This window comes from Apostichopus japonicus, chromosome 7 (assembly GCF_037975245.1).
Source record: "Apostichopus japonicus isolate 1M-3 chromosome 7, ASM3797524v1, whole genome shotgun sequence".
NCBI classification, from domain to species: Eukaryota; Metazoa; Echinodermata; class Holothuroidea; order Aspidochirotida; family Stichopodidae; genus Apostichopus; species Apostichopus japonicus.
This window is the reverse complement of record NC_092567.1, coordinates 8,690,267-8,712,638: the sequence shown is the minus strand read 5'-3', so window position 1 is coordinate 8,712,638 and position 22,372 is coordinate 8,690,267. Positions and strand designations below refer to the sequence as shown.

At 36.4% G+C, this 22,372-nt stretch overlaps 2 protein-coding genes across 4 annotated transcripts in view; both read right to left on the bottom strand.

The window, feature by feature from the left end:
- LOC139970073 (uncharacterized) overlaps positions 1-22,372 on the bottom strand; it is a 202,587-nt gene that overhangs the window by 1,105 nt on the left and 179,110 nt on the right. The gene's annotated exons all lie outside the window — the stretch shown is intronic.
- Positions 1,304-22,372, bottom strand: part of LOC139970037 (NLR family CARD domain-containing protein 4-like) — a 118,725-nt gene continuing 97,656 nt past the window's right edge. For 2 of the 3 annotated variants that reach the window (XM_071975617.1, XM_071975619.1), the window contains exons 9-12: positions 12,831-12,892; positions 7,553-7,588; positions 4,030-4,097; positions 1,304-3,527 (exon numbers count right to left, since the gene is read on the bottom strand). In XM_071975617.1, coding sequence (XP_071831718.1) covers positions 4,032-4,097; positions 7,553-7,588; positions 12,831-12,892 — 164 coding nt within the window. In that variant the 3' untranslated portion in view covers positions 1,304-3,527; positions 4,030-4,031. The remainder of the gene's footprint in view (positions 3,528-4,029; positions 4,098-7,552; positions 7,589-12,830; positions 12,893-22,372) is intronic. The other variant, XM_071975620.1, reaches the window with a different exon arrangement.

The window sequence follows — 22,372 nt, the reverse complement described above, 5'->3', positions numbered from 1 at the left end:
GTTCCTTTTGCCTTCGATAAAGGGGGAGTCTAATTTTCTTTTTCAAAATTGGTATGTACTAAACTATGTATCGTCATTGTCACATACCATAAAACAAAGTTGGGATCTTTTCCTTCCCAAAGTCAAACCAAGGAAGTATAAAAAATGAAAAAAAAATAACATTTTGCTGTCAGTGACATCACACTTGACATCATCTGACATCACACCTGATATGATATCACACCTGCTATGACATCACATCTGTTTGCTTCAAGTTCACTTTTGTTACAAACTTGTTAAGGTTATCGACGTTGCAGTCTCTTTTGAGTCAAAACGTAAAGAACACTTCAACAGACAGTTTTTAAAATGTAGCAACAATTTAAAGTAACCAAATGAAAAATAACAATATGAATTCCATGAAAAGCGCTAACAATAATGGAAACATGTCTATCTGATAATTTCTATAGTAAAGTTATTAATCTTATATTGACGTCATTTCATCATACCTGGAGAGATTTAACTAACTACGCATGATAAAAGCGCTCTTAACTTGACTGTTATTTTCGAAGGGTTAGCGTAAACACTAAATATATAATTGTGTATGTTTGTTTGTCGGTGAACTATTTTGAGTTTTCATGTTATATTCTCCGTGCGCTGATGGGATAATTTAATACAACAAATAGGATATTCCGTAAAATTGATAATAAACTAAATTATTAAAATGATGATTTGAAACAAACAGAATATATCAATTGAAACAATTATAAAGCGAAGCTTAAAATAATAATAATACAATAATAAAATGAAAATATTGATAGATGAAGTTATTGAAGTCTCAGTTACGTAATATACATAATATACATTTGTTATTTTAAGTCATATGATATTACGTCATATTATTGTCTTCATATTGAGAACGATAATTCATAGGAATATAAAGAAATGAAGAAATGCTGACATAGAAGAAACATTCCACAGATATTAATTAATATCACCTCTAAGTTCTTGTAGATCGATTTTAATAACACAATTGTATTGTAAATAACCAATGAATGTCATTTAGTCCTAACGTTGGCACAATTAATGTGGCTCTACTCTTGTTAGATTTAAGACATTACGTAACCGATACGTCACAGTTTCCATCAAAATTTAGTAGAAGGAAGAACGAAGGTAAAGAATAATCACGCAATCCTAGTTACCGAGTGTATGTGGATACAGTATGTACATATTTTAACCAAGCATTTCAAACATGTCTGCTCAAGATAATAAGTTTAGAAATGTTAACATAATTAGACGTTTAATTATTTTTCTGAGTAGTAAAGTGTTTATCGAGGGGGTGGGGGAGGGGTGGGTGGAAGGTAAAGATATGGGTCTGGAATTGGGATGAATCATAACATTACATACATGGACCAATGAAAGATGTTATACCCTGCACACGAGGAGTGCGTGGAGGGCGAGAGCAGTTCCAGTAATATCTGATCAGGGACACACGAGTAGGTGAACAAACCTTTCTCTTAATTTACAAAAGTAACGATGACTTTAATACATATTAGAAAAATACAAAATTAGAAAAAATACTGCGCATTACCATTTAATTTACATTCTACAAATAAGCGTTTTGGTGGTGGTGCAAATAACTACTATAACATCTACTTGATCACCAATGTGGTGGTTCTAGCCCCTCCAACACCCTCCCCTTCACACCCTACCCGCCCCTCCACACACACACATCGCCAAATACACACAAAGAGTAAGGTAGGGATTGTGCTCTCTTTCTCCCCTCTTTCAATAGTTGACATCCAAGAAAATATAGTCTCCTATACTGATGACGTAGTGATTGATGGATGACGTCATTAGAACCCTGATTGGGTCTTAGCAAGTTTGAATTTGGCTTGAAGAGCAAACTAATTTAGAGTTAGAAAAAAACGCATATGTGGACAGTAATGTTATTATTAAAACGTAAGAAAGTACTTTTTTTTACACTTTACAATAAAATACTAAGTAGTCTGTATGATCATGTAAGATATCGCATCTTTGTTTGGAGTTCTTTGTAGTATTTGCAGTTACTAACAGTTTACAAACCTAATCTCTTGATAGGATGGAGAAGGAATCCACTAGACACCCAATCCCCTTCTCCGAAAAGAAAAGAAAACGCTAGCATAACATTTAAATTATGTATGCTACCTGTGGTTACATCCGCCTAATACTAGGTGGGTACTATATCTTAATTAATAGTGGACGAGTTTCTCATAATTAATCATTCTTTCTAAGATGTACTTATCTGTTATCGTTTTGTATTAATTGTCATCGAGTTAAATTCAAGAGACACAACTTGGTAATCAGTGACGTCACCAGACTATTTCAGTTGGTGGCGAAGATGAGGTCGCTGTCTCTTAATGAGAGATATATAGTGTACAGTGAACTCATTACAAACGTTATATATACATCAAATTAAGAAATGGTCACAGGATACCGTTTTCCCCCATCACCCACCCCTCTATTCCCTTCCCCCGAACGACACCAATGTCACTAACAACACCTAACAAAATACATTTGTACATTTTAGCGCACAAAACTAAGTTGTTGAACATGTAGCATATTAAAGGATGACTTTAAGCACAACATTAATGTTGTTATGTCGTAGACCACTGGATTTCAGTCTAGGCTGCTTTTACTATAACATTTTGTTTAATGTTGAGACATGTTACCTAAAACATCTGAGTTTATCAGTGCAGGTAGCTGGACTATATAATATAATACGGAGACAGTTATGTCAGTTCATCAAATACAACACAAAACTCAATGGGATGAGAAAAATGTTATGGCCTCAAATAACATGTTAACAGTGAAGTACAAATTCCACACGGACAGATGTAGTTGAAAATCATTTAAATATGCTCTGTTTTAAATACGAAGTTACACAACTTGATTTTGTTGAGTTATTCAATGTATAAATTACATTATTAACATAAATATTTAGGCCTGCACTCAGGGGCTGAAGTCATTATCACTTTAGCATTAAAAGGAGTATTCCAGACATTTATCATATTTTAAAAGTGAATATCTAACAAACCCAGAACAGTTGAAGAAACTTTAGTAACATTCCATGTTTGGACTATAATATTTAAAGACTGAAATTTAGATTAAATTAATCCTTTAAAACAACATGTAAATTGAAGAGTTATCTTTTACTTAACTTCGTTATTGTGTATGGAATTATTAATATTATTACACAACCTAATCTCTCTACAGGATCCCTTCACAATGAATGTAAAAGTTAAAGTCTTCATAAAGTCACCATTACATTCACTTGAGAATATAGGCATTTGATGACGTCACAATCATACTAGACTAGTTCCATGTGTATTATACTGGAGCTCTATCTGGCGCTGTTTGTAGTATTTGGGAGATATTAACAGTTAACAACCCAAATCTTTATTAGATCTTTTCTCACTGAAATTACTACCATCAATTTGAGAATTGAGTGGATGACGTCATAGTCCTGCTGATGATTGTCATCGCCAGATGAACATGCATTTTTCATTGAGCTGTAATATAAAAATAATATGATATATATTAGGTCATATTGTTATCATAATAAACGGGTCAAGGAAACACTTATTCGTAGAATAATGGGGAAGTAATACCTAGACAACCCCCTCCCAACCTGCCCCTCCTCGAAAAAGCGCCAGCAGTACCATGAACCGACAAATAATTTAACCCAACAGCTAAACAAAACATCGCGACACGGGAAACAAGCGAACGATGTTTCTGTTAATGGAAGGAGCTTATCACTCATTTCAATACATTTAATCAGGGATTTGCTTTGTGAAAGAAAAATATAATAAAACCAATTATAGTTGAAGCAAATGATATTAGTGACCAGATAAAATTAGATCATCGCAGATATAGGAATACAAATTCTGGTTATTGATGGAGATTATTATTAAAAATATATTAAAGTTTGACAACTAAAAGTAGCAGACAATCACTGTTAACAAATACAATGTTATATACTAAGGTAGAGATTATTCAGCTGTATTGACTTACAGTTACTTGCGCCTTGCCTGGTTGAGTTTCGCCAAGCTCAACTGGTAAAATCTCCCACCATCGAACCCCTTAATAAGAGGAAAATATAAGTAATGAATATGTATAAGATATCACAGAAACAAAGTCAATGTAGTAAAGTTAAATGTTGTTAATATTCATCATATGCATTCCATATTAAAAGTGTAATTTCAGATCAATCGATTCATGTTACATTAAACTTTGCATGTTTAAAATGTCTTGACAATTTTTGTCCTGTTTATTATTATTATTATTATTTCAGTTATTATTTTAGTACGCCCTGCGAATATTTAAGTACTGGACATGATATACATATTTAGCCTAAATTCATGAAACCATGGTCACTAATGCTGTGGTCCCTTTGATTCCATGCTTGAAAGGACTGATTTGTGACGGTTGAATTCTATAAGAAAAAGTTCGACTGTGTGCTTGAAATATTGATACCAAGTATATAAATAACAAATATTAATAGTTGATGTCAACAAATATTGACTCATAGCGCAAAGATATAATCCTCTCCCAATATATAAAAGTGATATATGTGTAGAACAGGATTACTGTACAAGAATCAGTTCACTCAACTCCACACCCTATTCTCTTCCCTGCTGGTAACAATAAATGGCCTGTTCAAGGGATTTCCCCTTCATATCACTATGACTGAACCAATATAACCCAATGCACTATCACATTATTACCTAGTGAAATTTTCCGTCATGTTTTAACACCAAACCGATTCACACAGGGATTACAGTAACTACTATTAAACTAAAAGTTTATTTCCAGAGTAAAAGCTGGATCGTGCTGATATATCTGATTAATTGATAGCATTTGCTATTACGATTTCAGTAAGAACTGAGGATAATTGTAATCCTAACAAATAAACTTGATTTGTTGGGATTACACATATTTTGAGTTCTTACTGTAATCCTCATAGAATATGCTACCGATTTGTAACACAATCCAGTTTTTAGTGTGGTACAAATGATTTGCAGTATTTACTGTGTTCTCTGTGTACATCGGGTGTAACACTGGTCTCGTCAACTGGGGTCGCCATTTTTATATGAGCTGCAGGGCCTAACATTCTACTCTTTATGAAGTCCGACAATTCCTTCTAACTTTGATAATATCGTTACATAACTTATATTCATGTCACTCACCCTTCCGTTAAGTCTTTTTTGGAAGGTAAACTGAGATTGATATATTCTGCTCTCATGTTTTGTAATGGTGTAACTTGTGTTCTCATTATCAGCTTTTACTTTCAGTGGAGGAATATTAATAATTAAGACTTTAATTATTAAACACATATTATGTTGTTACAGGCAACGTCTCCTTGTTTCTTTCTTTGCATTTGCTAGCGTTACCTTGTTCTCCCAAAACTATAATTTTATCAAGGATAAGTCATTCAGATTTGAGGTCGATGGTGATATAAAAACCAGTCTTAACTCGGTTCATTGCTCAAGTTTAAAGATTGAGGGGGGGGGGAGGTGGTGGGGCGGGAGGCAGGGGTGGTGGTAGGTGAGGGGCTAAGACATACCGATGGTCAGTGGTGCTGAAAGTGCTGCACTGTGTTTGTTCACACGGTGTAAGAGCACGCTTAAAGACCCTGGTCAGAGGCATTGTTGGACCCGGGGACATATTGCCTAAGAAGTCGTAAAACTCATGCAATGGCTTTTTTAATGTACTCCCAGGACCCCAATGCGAAAGCACAATTCCTATCAATGTTTTGTAAAAGTTATTCGCGATCATGATACACTCACATCATCTTCCGCAGCATACGGGCATGTGTGGTTACCATAGTACCATTTTCTTGAAGCCTGTTAGTTTGCAGATACTAGGCCTATAGTAACAGTTAGGCTTGACCTCGACTTCATCTAGCTCGATTTTATTTGACAGAGAAATTTGTGAAACTGAGTGAAAGACCACAATGTTATTGTTTTAATTAAAGAGAACCGATTACTGATATTCATGTTTATATCTTACACAATGTGTTTGGCCAAAGAGGATCAAACTCAAAACCATTGAAAACAGGAAATTGAAAGCCAGATTCCTTTCTTATAAGACTTGGATAATTTCTTACACATGTGTTAGGTTTGTCAACATAAAAGTAAAACCGGCTAGCAGGCTAGCGACAGCGCCTACCACAAACTAAACTTAACAATTATTCTGATGTGTATGTTGTGGGAAAATGTATGACGTGATCTCTCAGATGTTCGTGATCCCTGAGATACTGAAATATTTACTTTTTATATTTTTTCTAGTTTCCTTCTATTTGGTATCGCAACAGCTTGGCATGCTTGCATTCCACAGGGAATGGTTTCTATCCCGAGTTAGTCATTTTATGCCACAGAGGACGCCCTCGTATCACGATGAATAATAATGATGCTATTACCCAACGGATACCCTCACAACCCAGTAAATCATCTTGCTCCTAGATTCACTCATACTGAGTAAAGACTTTAAGAGTTAGCCCTTACGTGTGAAGAGAAAATTCCTATGATAACAGCGTTGAATGTTCACCTAACATATTTATTATTATTGAAATTGAAGAGATAACCCTGGTCCGCTCTGTTGGTACTCTAATTATACCAACAAAGCGGACCAGGTTATGTCTTCAATTTCAATAATCAATACGATATAAGTAACCACATAATCGGTAATCAGTAAGGTAACCTTACTGATTACCGATTATGTGGTTACTTATATACGTATATGCGTCCTCATCCATTCCCAATCCGCCTGCAGTCCCAGATAATGATTATAATAAGTAAATATCAAATAATACCGAAGAATTTGAGCGATTTGAGTATAGACCTCTAAAGTTAGCCCTTACGTGTGAAGAGAAAATTACTATGATAACAGTGTTGAATGTTCACCTAACATTATGTTTTAATAAAGGTTACTTTTAAGGTGTTATTGTTATATCCTTTCACAGTCAATAACGTGTGAAAATTTATTTCGCGAAAAAATGCACGAACAAAGGATTTAATATCATGAATCTAAAAATGTTCTTTTTAATCCTTTCGAATTATTATCTGCACATCAGCAAAGTGAAAAAAAATAATCATGAAGCATATGGTTGGGGTGGAGTCGTGGGTTTGTGGTGTTGAAGGCTGACATTTTTAAGGCGATATTCCAACTTTGTGTTAGTGAGTTGTTTGCTTGTAACGCTCCATAACATCTGACTAAACCTTTAGTATTTAAAAGTCTATCCGTTTCTTTGTTTAGCATTTCTTCGAGTGTGTGTGCGGAAGTAAGATCCTTTAGACCTCATCTAATCTTGACATTGAGAACAGTGCTATCATCATTACGAGATATAAACTTGTAACTGGCCTATCTGAATTCCCTGTTCGATACACGACAGTTATAAATCTTTTCCTCCTGATGAAAAGCAAAGACTAATACTCTTTTGTCTTATTTCTTTGTTCAACATTCATTTATACCTCTTTGTCTGTTATTAAAATTACCGTTACTAATTAACAGGAACATTAATCTTTGTCTCTCTTACCTCTTCTCCTGGTAGATTGCCCCTGTTGTCACAGGCCTGAAAGTAAGACAAATATTATATTAATGAGATTTTGAAAATGAATTTCAGGAAAATATAACATGGCGAAGCAAAAAATTTATAAATTAGAATGATATATCTCCACAAATATCACAGTAAACTATTCCTGGCAGGTAAACACACATCTACATTGAACACCCTAAAGTCAATAAAGGAGACAGACTCGCCAATGTAAGATACACGGACTTAATAACATGAGTATAAACAGCAGCTTTATAGGGAAGACAAAGTTAGTTTTAAACCCGTCAATACAGACTGAGTGAAGTCATCAAAAACTGAGTGACGTCATAATGATGAGCTTCTCACTAAGATGATCAGATAGATACCATGAACGATATAGAAGATGACGAGGAGGGTAAAGAGGGCAGTATTCAAAAATAGACACCAGAACATCGTTGTCGGATCGATGTAATGGCAAAAACAAAGCAAAATATTGAGTAGCCCCTTCCCCCTTCGTCTTAGATATTCTGTTTCTATCGTATTGTTGATCGTGAAGAGATAACCATGACAGTTTAGGAAATGTACTTGTATGATGAACAAATAAAATAAGAGACACAAGGGGAGAATTAAATAGACTAGTGTAGATCTGTTAACCTTTAAAAATATCATAAAATATAATAATCCCTGCACAGATTTTTTCTTTCTAAATTTACCATGGGTGTGTGTATGTTTAATTGGTATTTTTTACATGCCACATAATCAGTTTTCCAATAGTTGTCTCTTTCTGTTCAACGTTAGGCAAGGAACACTTAGACCAGGAAGCGACGGTCTGTAAATTAAGGAATATATTAGGTTTGTGTAACCGATGCGCTCTGTGTGTCTATTAGACTAGTATTGGCAGAAACCACGTGCTGGACTTGGTTTGGATTGCTCATATACTCTATAGAACTCTGTTCGGACTCGAGAGTGCCATATTCGAACCAAGTGGTCTCAAACTTGGCTCTGAATAACGAATATTTGGACTCTACCACATCAGAGTGTTTCTTATACTATAACATACCAATATATATTGAATGGTTCTGTTAGAAATTAAGTACTAAGAACAATAGGAATTAACCATGTGAGGATACAAGGCCCGGAAGTAACATTATATTATCGTCAGCACTTGAATATAATTATGAAGATACAATAGTTAATTTGCCGGGTGGTAAATTTTACAAAATCAGCCACATTACCAGGTAATTTGAACACCCCCCCCCCCCCCTTGTCATCCCACTCGGGCCTTAGCTCTTTCGAAATACTATTTTTGTTTTAAATTTTATTTATCAGTTATTCAAAAAGACGAAAGAAATAATACAAATATTTTAAAAAACATTATTATTTCAGATTCACCGTTGCCTTTTTTTTTGTATCATAATGCTGCTGTTTATTCATAGTACTGTACATAAAGAGGATGGTACAAAGAGGATGGTACGTTTCTTGAAAAATAAATAAAAACCTTCAATTTAATCTTTTAGTTACACTTTTAAGTTGTCACCTCTCCATTTAATTTTCCTAGTATGTTAAAGTACATCAAGTTGATGAAACCTACCTAAAAAGATATTTGTTTCTTAGGTTCAAGTTAAACCCAGATACGTCCTTTCGTATATAAGCCTGCTTGGACCCACACATTCATATCAGTCACGTATATACACATTAATCTAAATTGATAAAGAAATATAATCAATATGGATCCCTCAAATCCCATTACAACTCAAACTACTAAGTAACATTTAATGATTTTTGTATTGCTGCTTACAGTGACGTCAGACGTAAAGATTCTAGAGATTAAATTATCCATCTATATTTTCACCAATAAAATATTTTTTGACTGATACGGTGTGGGAGAGATACTGGAAGCATGGTAGATTCGTTTCGCTTTATATGTTTTTATCTGTCTGAATATTCTCTATTTTAAAATTGAGGTGGTTCATTCATTCACAAGACAATTACTTCTATATGGAGAGCACATAGTACTATGTTCTAATTTATTCCCATTTTACACGAATACAATAATCCCCGAAACCCTTGGCATATCAGTAATTAGAATAGCTCCTCTTCCCTTCATATACACAAATGACCATGATCATGGCAAGCATTACCATTCAGAAGAATATACCAGAGTTTATTGGTTTCAAATAAAAACCAGAACCGTCCTTTCATTACATCTAGGCCTGCTTGGACCCACACACTTATGTCAGTCACATATACACTAATCTGGATAATATTTTAATCAAGTGATCCTTTAAATCCCCTGAAGCTTTCTAAGCAACACAGTTAATGTATTAGTAAGGTTTAATTCTAAAGAATAGAGTACCATAATGGATATTCCTAGCTTCTGCACTTTGTGTTGTTTTTGCTACAATCTGCTGGTAACAAACTTGACCGTAAAAAGAAAGATAATGTTCTTGACAACTTAATGGTACTTTATTTCACCAAAATCACACCAAGAAAGATGAGAGTAGGCAGAGATATTAAAGGTTTGGAAACAAACAAATAAAAATGACAATAATTTTGTGGGACAAACTATTGTCTTACTCTGATTAAACGATAAATACCTCACTAGTATAAGTAGCACTCATGTGATTGATACAACCTATTTATATATCTTAATTAGTTGCAGGGCTATCCAGTTATGTGTGAATATTATATGGATTGGTCAACGTTATAACCTATTACGTAGCATGCAGTTTTATTTAATTTTATTAAAACGTCTACCCAGTGACTTAATTTTCAACATTATTTGAGTTAAACACTACGAAAGTATAGAAATCAACTTAAAATAAGTTGTTAGAGTCAAATTATACATTTGTTCCTATTGTTCCTATTACTAACTTCCAATTTTTCCCCCTCACCATCATGTGCATTTGACCAATTCGCAAAGTACCATAGAAAGGGTTAAATTTAATTTGATTAGTTATTACTTGAATCAAGATCAACAATTTTAAGTAATGTATCTGTTAGTGTTAAATTGATGCATGGAAGACCCACGTCTCACACCATCAGAAACAACTAAACTAAACATGACCAGTTAAAACCAGGGAGCTGCTACAGTAAGATACAGGGTCAGGTAAACGAACTGTTACGACTGTTGTTATGTGTTATGATGAACAATTCACATAAATTATAAGAACAGACCTGTTCAATATGATTTTTAACATTCTACGGTTTAATTTCACAATAAACGTGAACAATAAACCTCGAATATTAATAAAACAGCAAGTGTCAAAAATGATTGTACAATATATAGCAAACCTGTCCAAATGTCAGTCTTTTAGCTATAACTATATGTTGAAAAATATCAACGGTCTCAAACTGACATGGACATTGTACGGGTGTGCAGGGACGTCGCTAGAGGGGGGTTTGGGGGTGTCTCACCCCCCCAATCTTGGTAAAAATGACGATAGCTGGAAAATTTGAGTGCGACAGTCGGAATTTCCGACTGTCGCGCTCTAATTTTTCTGCCTGTCGCACTCTTATTTTCATATTTTCTTGTAATTTGTGAGTGACATAAAATTTTCGATCAAAATTGACCTTTAATCAGTCATATTTACCACGTTTTCCTCGTCACATTGAGAAATTGTATCTCGCGATCCTTATACTCCACCATACAAAACTTCGTATGATTTTGAATACTCTAAAAAAAAAATAAACCGTTCGCCAGCTTCAATTCGGAAAATTTATGTATTAATTTTGCTATTGGGTGGGTCGAACCTGTTCGCTAGCTTAAAGTAAGTTCAGGATATACCAGGGACGTAGCCAGGAGGGGCAGGGGAGCGACTGCTCCCCCCTTTGAGTGTCGAACAAAATGTTTAAAAACTGTTGTTTTTAGCATGGTATTTTGTCAGTGCTCTTTTGATCTTGAATACTCGTCAGCTCCGTTAACTCGATTATAATCGTAATAACATGCAGGCCTACTGATTCAACTACTTACTTAATTTGGCAGATGCAATTAGATGAATTTAGCCTATAGCCTATTTCAAACCTACAGTTGGCCACTGCGTAATAAAATGCATATTGCCTACCTAACCTCACTCGATGGAATGTCACCAACCGTATGCACAACGACGACGACAAGTTCGTTCTCATCCGTTCTATGATTCGTCCTAAGTTGTTGCACGAACAGCATGTTATGAAGCTAAGCTAGCAATCGTACGTGATACGCACTTCCTATAAATAATTATTACACTGTTAAGACACGGAGATAACGATATTTTTTTTTAGGCCACTGCAAATCTGGCTGTCTTACAAAATATGAAAGTTTATATTGTCCATCAATTAAGTTCGTCAAATGTATTTAAGTCCAGACATTGGACAATTAACAAGAATCATCCTTCTGGAAAAATTGTAAAAGAGCACTATGTTTGTCTTTCTGATATATTATGTAAAAGAACATGTTAAAGAATTCAAACAGGAAACAAAACCTGCTGATAATATGATATCATATGTAATGATGAAACTGGCAACAAATTGCACCAGATCGCATCTAAGGACCTTCAATTGTTCAAAAAAATCTCAAAGGGGATGGGGACACCCCCTCCCCTTAGACCCCTCCCCAATATCAACCGCAAAAAGTGCTTCCCCTTTCAAATTCCTGGCTACGACGTTGGGATATACATTGTCTCTATGGTATACAATTAAAACACTCAATGCTAATCTACGGAAGTTTAAAAGTGCCATCAACATAAGCAAAAACTTGCCCCATAAGGTACAAATGTATTGAAAAAAGTTCGGAACAAAAGTGCAGTCGCGAAAGATGGGGTGTCTGACTGACACTGACCGTATCGTTGACGATGAATGCGGGGGGTACAAGGCAGCAGTCGGAATTTTCTGACTCCAAAACCCATCCAGTTGGAATTTCAGCCACTACACCCCCCCCTCCCCCCCCCAATCATCAGGCCTTAGCTACGTCCCTGCGGGTGTGTCAATATAGATATAAGCGTTGTGACTGCTGAATGAGATACATTTAGACAAAGTTCGCACGCAACATTCCATCCGCTTGTTCCACCCGACCCCCCCCCCCCCAACCCTTGAAAGTAGGAGCGGGAAGATGTCTGAAAGTTCTTTCTGTTAATCGGAACTTCTACCAGCAACACGTACACTTCACAGATAATGTATCACTTTATTGATTTATTTACACTTATTGGGGACTGAAGACAGTGCTAGGGCAGCATAACGCAAACAAGCTGACCAGACTTGCATTATGAGCAAAAGCTAAATGAAAGATGATCAAACTCTTTACCTGCCATTGACCGGTTTGTAGATTCAGACGACGATACTCGCCATGGACGATAGTATTCCAAACTGATGAAAAACATAAAAGAGAGTTATGTTAATGATAAGTGCATACTTAATCTTTGTTGGTCTGGAATGAAATCATAAACATTATATATATTTATGTTGGCTCTCGATGATAACTTCATATTAGCGGAGTAATCAATCTATATTTGATTCCTTAATTTTGATCTTATTAGTTTGCTATAATTATCATATCAGTAATATAGCTGATCAGTTTACAATCATTATATCACAGTAAGATTACCGATCAATTTACTATCATTATCATCTCGGTGTTATACCTGCTTTCTGGTCACTTCGCCCAACAACCATTTCGCCCAACTGCCATTTCGCCCAATCAGCCTGGTCATTTCGCCCAACCAGGCTGGTCATTTCGCCCAACCAACATGGTCATTTCGCCCAACATTGTTGGTCATTTCGCCCAACCATTTTTATACTCATATTCAGTCAGAATAATATTACTTTTTCTATTTCACTAGTTCAATTTGATTTATTTTGGGTTATAGTATTACACTACTTTAGGCGGTTACGCATACAATGGAAGTTATATTATTATACAAACAAAGGGGAATCGATCTCCATATAAATCTATCAAACCTAACCCATAAAACACTGATCCATCCTACCGACTAACAATTCCCGAACGTTTCCTTATTAAATTGAAAAAAAATTAAAATATAAAACCTGTCCGTAATATTGAAGTATTATATTTAATCAATGTAACCACTGTATCAATGTAACCACGACATCAAGTTCTCTTAATATTCGGTTCGTATCCCGTAACGTTAACAATTCCCGAACGTTTCCTTATTGAAGTATCATATTTAATCAAGGTTGGGCGAAATGACCAGGCTGGTTGGGCGAAATGACCAGGCTGGTTGGGCGAAATGACCAAGCTGGTTGGGTGAAATGGTAAGGTTGGGCGAAATGGTTGTTGGGCGAAGTGACCTGCTTCCTTATACCTGATCAGTTTACAACTATTATCCTCTTAGTTATATAACCAATCAGATTAGAATTTGTCTCATCTCATTAACATATCTGATCAATTGCACAATTATCCTAAATGAAAGCATATGCTCCCTTTCAGGCGCGTAGCGAGGAATTTGCCAAGCGAGGGGCGAAGCCTGAAGGCAAACTATGTAAGCGTATCGCCACCATGAGTTGGTGCGAAGCGCATAAGAACATTTTTGGCCGAAAATGACTCCCAGATCGCTGAAAATGGCACTTCCCAGGCGTTGTAAGTAGCATCTACGCATTTTCTATTTTGAAATTAATAACGATATCATAAAAAAATATATACAAAATATGCTCAAGGAGGGGGCGGTCGCCCCTTTCGCCCCCTTTGGCTGGCTACGTTCCTGCTCCCTTTCAAACAGAAACACATTTTGGACTATATGAAGAAACCAAATCATGATAGTCGAGTATTCGATGCTCAGATCAAGAATAATAATCCATGAGACGATGAACGGATCAGAGAACACCCAACATCAGTGACGTCATCACCAATCACGAGAGCCATAATTAAACACTGTTTAACAATTTTTAAAAGAAGAAAAATTGAATTGGTTTAATAACAAAAAAATTAAATTATGTATGTAAAAGAATAAACAAAACAGTTTCAGAATAACGTAGCCAGTCTCCATGCCAGAGGATTGCTGGATCTAAGAGCATCCCAGTTCGGTAAAGGAGGTTATTTAGGTTTTACACTCAAGGTTCCTTTGCTTAATGTTCTTCAAACTGTTCTAAGAATACATCATAGCTGTAGAAACACGGTGCAGGTGACAGCTGACACCTCGCTTTGCAAAGTGGATAGGAATGAGGAGGGTGGGGGTGTAGGAATACGTTATGAGGGTGTTAGAAAATGAAGTCCATATTCGACGGCTTAGAATATTCTAAATAATGCACAAACTGACTTTGACTATATATTCCCTGAATATCTCTCGTATATGTTCCTCACGAGATAATTTAGTAGAATTATTAAACACACATCTCTCTCTAAGCTGTTATCACGAGATAATTTAGTAGCTATTATACACACATCTGTCTAAAATAGTCAAACATTTAATGGATCGAGGCAAACGTGTTGTTTACACAGTTAATTACTTATGTCTTTGAGATTGATCAATGATGACATCATCAGCAGTGACGTCACTCCGCCATTAACAATGGGAATCTCGATGTGTCCTTTAAACACAAAACAATGAACGAGGTTACAATGTGTACGAGTCCGAGAAATAATGTTGAGGGGTGGAGATAGAGAGGTTTGTATGTATTTACATTACTATTAATTAATTTAAATAATAAATGTAGGTAGAATCTTAGTATATATGTGTTATTATTGTACAGAGAAATTAAACATTTGATTGCTCGTGATGTTTGTGAAACTATCCTGGTTTCAAGATATTCAGCTTTATATTACAACGCATTAGTGACGTCATCAAAGATCATGAAAACCAATAATTTAAATATTGATCATAGAAAAAGACTAATTGTTTTTGGAATTACTTTATTGAGTTAAATTATGGAGCTACAAGACTAGACAAATCATCGTCATAATCACGTGATCACATTTCCGATGTCCTGAGAGTATGTCAGTTGTGTAAACTAAGGTTATATGTCTTGTTTCCAGTCAATTTCTTAGGTATATTTGTTTTCAACTGTATTAAGAATAAATACATCAATCTCTCTACTAGTCCCTTATGGAAGATGAAGGTTAGTATAATCTAACATCGTGTTATTATAACTTGACATGCACAATTATACCATTGAACGATAACACTGTCCAAATTTCTAAGAGGTTTCAAGAAACCTACATTAAAGTCTATTATCGACAGAAGTGTTGATGGATACAAACAAAACAACTCACATGTAAACAACTATTAATGAAGATATGATATCAATATAAATTATGTTTTGTGTCGTAGTTTGTCTTTCAAATCATCAATAGGGCCGTGACAAAACTGCAACACGAACTAAACAGAAATATCAGCAGCAATTGTATACAATTACAATACTTGTTGAATTGAAATAGAACAGACCATTGCAACGTACCTTTGTTTCTGTTTATTCACTTTTTCTTTTTCCGGAATTTTAATGCGAGCCTAGACTATTGCAGCCGATCTTACAAAGCTATCATAGCTGCAGTGCGCACTCTATTACGTACTCGGTTGTCTTATCGGTTCATATCTACCAACCTGCTGTAACTTACTGCACGTCCCTAGTCATACGGTTATGATTCAGTAACAATACTGGTGACGATATGACAAATGCTCATTTCCTTTAAACTCAAGAAACACGTATCTAGTTTGAATACCACGATAATTCCTTTTTCATCAGAGACTACCATAGCCTGCAACATAGTTGCATCCATGATAATTTACTTGATCCGAGCGAAGGATGAAAATTTTCTCTTGAGCATTATTTTTATTTAATGAGTAAGAACATTTTAGGCCTGAGTCGGGTAACCGGATACCCGGGTACCCGACCGAACATTCGTGTACCCGAATCGAAAACACACAAAACGGGTACCCGTTTTCTAAAAGGGGGGGGGGGGCGGAAGGGATCGCGTAACTGCTATGCGAGTGCTTGCATGATTTCATGTTTTGAGTTCAATCAAGACACACGAATACGGAAGATTATTTTAATGAAATAACTTTCTTGTAAATGTAGATGGCTGTTTTAATTGCTTACTATTTCTAGTTTTAGCCATTCGTAATGGTTCTTTTTCGTGTGTAAATAAAATCACAGAACACCGAAAACGAAAATATTATACCGGTGAAAACGAATCAAGATTGAAATCTTCAATCCATCGCAACAGTAACAGTGTACGTAGAATACTATATTACCTCTACAAAACATAGCACATATCTTCCACGCAATTGCTAACAACAGCGAATTGAAAGTTGTATAAAAGGCTACGCTTATGTGTGTGTGTGTGTAAAAAAACCGATGGTTAAGGCAAGATTATTCCCATTGAATTAATGTGGTGTAGGCTAGCATGTGTTTAAAGTTAGCAGTAATAATGACAGTATTCCTTGACTATTTTAGTTCGAGCTAACTGCCTTACAATTTGAGCAAATAAGCAGATGGTTAGGCTAGATTTCCATGTTGACTCTTTGTAATTTTAGGTTACCATGTGGTCGGAGAATTTTCGGGATTTTACACAAACACAATTTGTCAAGTGCACGCTTTTGTTGTCATCAAGCAGCTTGCTCTGGTAGTCCATAGCAATTGCTTTCTTCTCATAGGTAGAGCTACTGTATACGTTCGTGCATGCGTAAATATTAGAATTCTCAAAATTGCCTTATTTTTTCATTCATTTATAAATAGAATGAAAGACTGGCAAGGATATTTACGGGATATGAAGATGGATTAAAGACGGGATAACAAAACAAAAATAATCCTGGCCTTTTACTAATCGTTTATTCAAATGCGATTGCTTAGCGATGAATCGCTACACGGTCACAGGCGTAATGTATGTTTAATTCAAGTTGAGAGCTGAAATTTATTACGGGAAATCCCGTCTTGACAACTTTTTACATGCAGGATTTGGAATCAAACTGCGAGAATCACGCAATCCCGCGGCTAATGCGAACCCTGGATCGTAGTAAAAGAAACAGTTGCAAGTATTTTTATGCAAGTTTATTCTTTATTTCATGTTCATTTGCATTATTATTTATTATGCATCAAAACATGAAATTCAGTTGTTCATAACAACAGGAGTATCGTTTTAAAACGAATATTTCGGAGATGTAATGTAAGGTGGCATAGTAATCTGCCATTTATGTACATTTTACACTGTGTTTGGCTAGTGACGTAAATAACAAAACAGTAAGATGCACATATACTGCAGCGTCTAATTCAAATGACCCAAGCCCACAAACCCACCCCCCCCCTCCAAAAAAAGAAGAGATACCATAACAACCAACGAGTAAATAGCACATGAGCAAGAAGTGCGGCGTGAAATATTTATACCTCTCTCCTAGTAATGCATTCGGTTAGTTATAACTCACTTAAACGACAATGAATCCTATAAGCAGGCGCGTAACCTTGGTGTCGTTGCCCCTCCCCCCACCGGGTAAGAAAAAGAGGAGAAAAAAGGGAGAAGAAAAAAGAAAGAAAAAGGGAAACACGAGGAGGAGGAATGGAAGGGAGGGAAAAGAAAAAGAAGAAAGAGAGAAAGGAGAAAAGGAGGGAGTAGAAGATAAACGCAAAGACACCGGGAAGACAAAGAGGAACAGTGACGTAATTACAGCGCTGATCCCTATTATATACACAGGGTAGCCAGTGACGGATCGAGGATTTCGGAAGGGGCGTGCGCTTCTCCCTACCACTTACACCGACAACTCCACATTTCCTCTCTCACTAATGTATATGGTCTATCATAACGCGCGTGTGTGTATGGACGCCTTAAACAATTGTACAATTGTGCTATGAAACCAACTGTGGCTGGTCTCGAACTTATCCGAGTCGTCGGGGAACATGACGCATTTCGGTATTAGACCAGGATCTATATGTGAACTGCACTAGACCTGTGTCCTTCGATGCAACACTGTCATCAACAGATACAATGTAATGCACTCCGACCTAAACGCTAATTGTTACCCCAAATCTAGTACCGTAACTCGTACAATTAATCTTAAAATAACGCATGCGATTGGAGAATCGGTGGCATCTCCTGTGAATATAATGTAGTGGATCCAAGGGCTTATCATTGGCGCGGCGGGGTGGGGGGGGGGGGCGCATCTCTTCTTGAGATTGTCCCCATTTGCATGAAAACGCGCGCCTCACAACCCTACGCCCACCCCTCTAATCGCTTCCCGATGAGTTGCGAAACTTATTTAATGACCTTCGCCCGTAGTACCAAGACCTTGACAAAATCCGGCAACACACCACTTCATCGTTTACAAGTGATCGGGTTGTGTATTAGTGACGTCTAGAGGTCGTGCACTAACCTACATGGAGTGTGACCTCTTCCGATTTTGCAATTTCCCAAGATCAGGCCCCCAAAAATCCCAAGAAACCCCAAAGACACTACACTGAATAGATATCTAGCAATATCTAGCAATATCTAGAGATGAAATTCGCAAGATCTTCCATAAACCGAACGCAGATAGAGAATCGAAGCCTTCAGTGTGTAATGAACTTGAAACTGTGCGTCTTTCGAAATGAAAAGAATGTGGGGCTTCGCACAATATACATATAAAAGTTATTTATTTCAGTCTCATTTAAATTGTTCAAATTTTTAAAGCACACAGCAGATATCACATCATATCAGTGAGCATGAACAGAAAATGGCGTTCCAGGATGAACAGCCTCCAATTGTTTATGTTTGTAGTCATATAGGAGCCTGATTTCATTGGGGGGGGGGGGGGGCTTTTACGACTTGCCCGAAAAATATAACCACATTTTTTCAGTTCAACGTGTTAATTTACATATCATATAGGCATGCATCGGTTATTACATCGCATGCCAATTACATGCAATCATTTGCCGTGTTATTACCGAAATGGCGAATTTGTCGGGCAAGCTAAGAACTTTATTTTAATTACCAAGGAGATTCTTTTTATTGATTTTCTTTTAGCTACATCATTGCAATTTATTTTTCTTTCAGTAGGTGCCCGAAAAATTCTCAGCATATTACCCGAATTTTCTGAAAAATATTTGCAGCCCCCCCCCCCCGAAGTTTTATAGTAGCCGTGATAAGAGGTTTTAATTTTTGTAGACCAATTAATTTAATTACATAAATTAACTGTCTGAATTTTCAAAATTCCCTGACCAACATTCTTCATCATACTTTCCCCTGCTCGTGCAATTTGACCGGTCTGTTAACTTAGGGGTTGAAGAAGGTTCTTCTATATTGGTTGTCCATAGATGAACTTTTGTGCAACAGTACGGGTATGTTTTGAAGTGAATTTATTCACGAATAATATTTTCAAATTCTGAACAAATATTGGGCTTAAAACCTTGACAAGTGGGTCTGACAGGCATTGTGGGCCGCGACGTAGAATCGCCTACAATATCAATGATCCACAGGAAATGCAGTGAACATGATGTGTGACTGGTGACAATCTTCAAATAGGTTATGGATGAAAAAAAAAACTATTGGGAAATACTTGGTTCTCTGACAAATGTGTACATCTGGCTGGTCATTTTCAAGCCCGAGAAGTGCCATTTCCGGTGATCTGGGGGGAGGGGGGTATCAAAACCAGAAATGTTCTTGTACACTGCGCTCCAACCGAAGGTGGCGCTCCGCTTGGATAGTAAGTCGCGCCACCCGGGTTAGAAAAATTCTGGATACGTCTGTAGACAAGATGGTGGACCAAACAGTCGAAAACATTCAATAACAAAATGATGTTTTCTTGTATTTACGCTAGAAAGGGTGGGGGTGGGGGCGGGTGGGGGGGGGCCTCACCACCCAAGCTTGGTAAATATGACGATAGTTGGAAATTGGAGTACCACTGTCGGAATTTCCGACTGTCGCACTCTAATTCACCTAGGCCTATTCATATATTCCTGTGATTGTGAATGACCTAAAATTTGAAAAAAGTTTGGTCAAAATTGACCTTTAATCAGTCACGTTTACCACGTTTTCCTTGCCACTTTGAGAAATTGTATCTCGCGATCCTTACACCCCTCCATACAAAACTTCGCATGATTTTGAATACTCTAAAAATAATGCCTAAAGAACTACCGTACAACGTTCGCAAGCTTCAATTCGTTTGATTTATGTACTAATTTTGCTATTGCGTGGGTTGACCCTGTTCGCTAGCTTCAAGTAAGTTCAGTATATATCAGAGACGTAGCCAGGAGGAGCAGTGGGAGCAACTGCTCCATACCTTTCAGTGTCGAAAAAATGGTAAATACTGTTGGATTTTTATGGCATGGTATTTTGTCAGTGCTCTTTTGATCTTGAATACACGTCAGCTCCGTTCACTCGATTATATTCGTAGTAACATTTAGGCCTACTGATTCAGCTACTTAGTTTGGCAGATGCAATTAGCTAAATTTAGCCAGTAGCCTATTACCTATTACCAGCCTACAGTTGGCCACTGCGTAATAAAATACATATAGCCTACCTAACCGCACTCGGTGAAGAGTCACGAACCGTATACACAACGACGACGACAACGTGCGTTCTCATCCTTTCTATGATTCTTCATAAGTTTTCGCAAGAACAGCATGTTATGAAGCTAAGCTAGCAATCGTACGTGATACGCGCTTCCTATAAATAATTATTACACTGCTAAATACGAGAGTTTATATTGTCTTTCAGTTAAGTTAGTCAAATGTATTAAAGTCCAGACATTGGACAACAAGAATCATCCTACTGGAATAATTGTAAAATAGCACTATGTTTGTCTTTCTGAAAGAATATTTCAAAACGGAAATAAAATCTGCTGATAATATGATATCATATGATCATGATGAAATTGGCAAAACATTGCTCCAGATCGCATCTAAGGACCTTCAATTGTTCAAAACAGGACTCCCCTCCCCTTAGATCCCTCCCCATATCAATCGCTCCCCATATCAATATATATATATATATATATATATATATATATATATATATATATATATATATATATACTAGTTGTACTAGTTGTAACTGTTACAGTACGTTACTTGGTACGTCTCACCAAACTCTTTCATCTTTGCCAAAATTGGTTCGTATTTTATAATTCAGTCAATTACATCCTATACAGTTGTCAAAGATAAGTGTAAGACTATTTTGGCCATGTTTAGACTGGAATATATTTTATAGAAATAGATCAGTTGTTATTTTTGTTCGCGGAATCGGGCCCACAAAATAATGTATAGCTTAGGAGTAGACAATTATCTTCCTCAGAAGTAATGACCATAAAAAAAGGTAGGAGGTTTACACCAAATAAACTAAGGTTTGAGCAGTGAAAAAGTGTTCGGGGATTGGCCTTAAATTTAACTTTTTGATGATTTCCTTCATTTTTTGTTTTCCAATTATATTCTTTAAAGTATCGGCGTTTCCAAACTCCATTGGGCCCTAGGCTAGGTTTAACTAGTTACAACTGAATATCTCAATTGTACAGTGGCCGAGAGATCCATGATGTTGAAAAACCTCTCGATTAATTTGGTATATGTAACATGTGGGCAATACTTAGTATGTTCCTTAACTGCATCCCCCCCCCCCCTTGGGATATTTCCCGGCTACGTTTCGCATTGGCAGAGTCAGACTGACTAAAATTGAATACTAGCGCCCTTTAAAGCTATTTTATATGCATATGGCTGCCACAAAAACACTACTAGTTTTAGTCACGGTTGTAGTTGTTTTATCTGCGAACTTTGTTTATTCATCTTAGAGCAGAGTTAACTATCAGGTTATTACTAGTTAGTAAGGGTTGGCGTATATCGCCACCGAATAGGTGCATATCGAATTGATATAAACGCCTATATGAGAACTGAAACCACTGAAAACTGTATGTTTTTACAGTATGTTTTTATACTTAT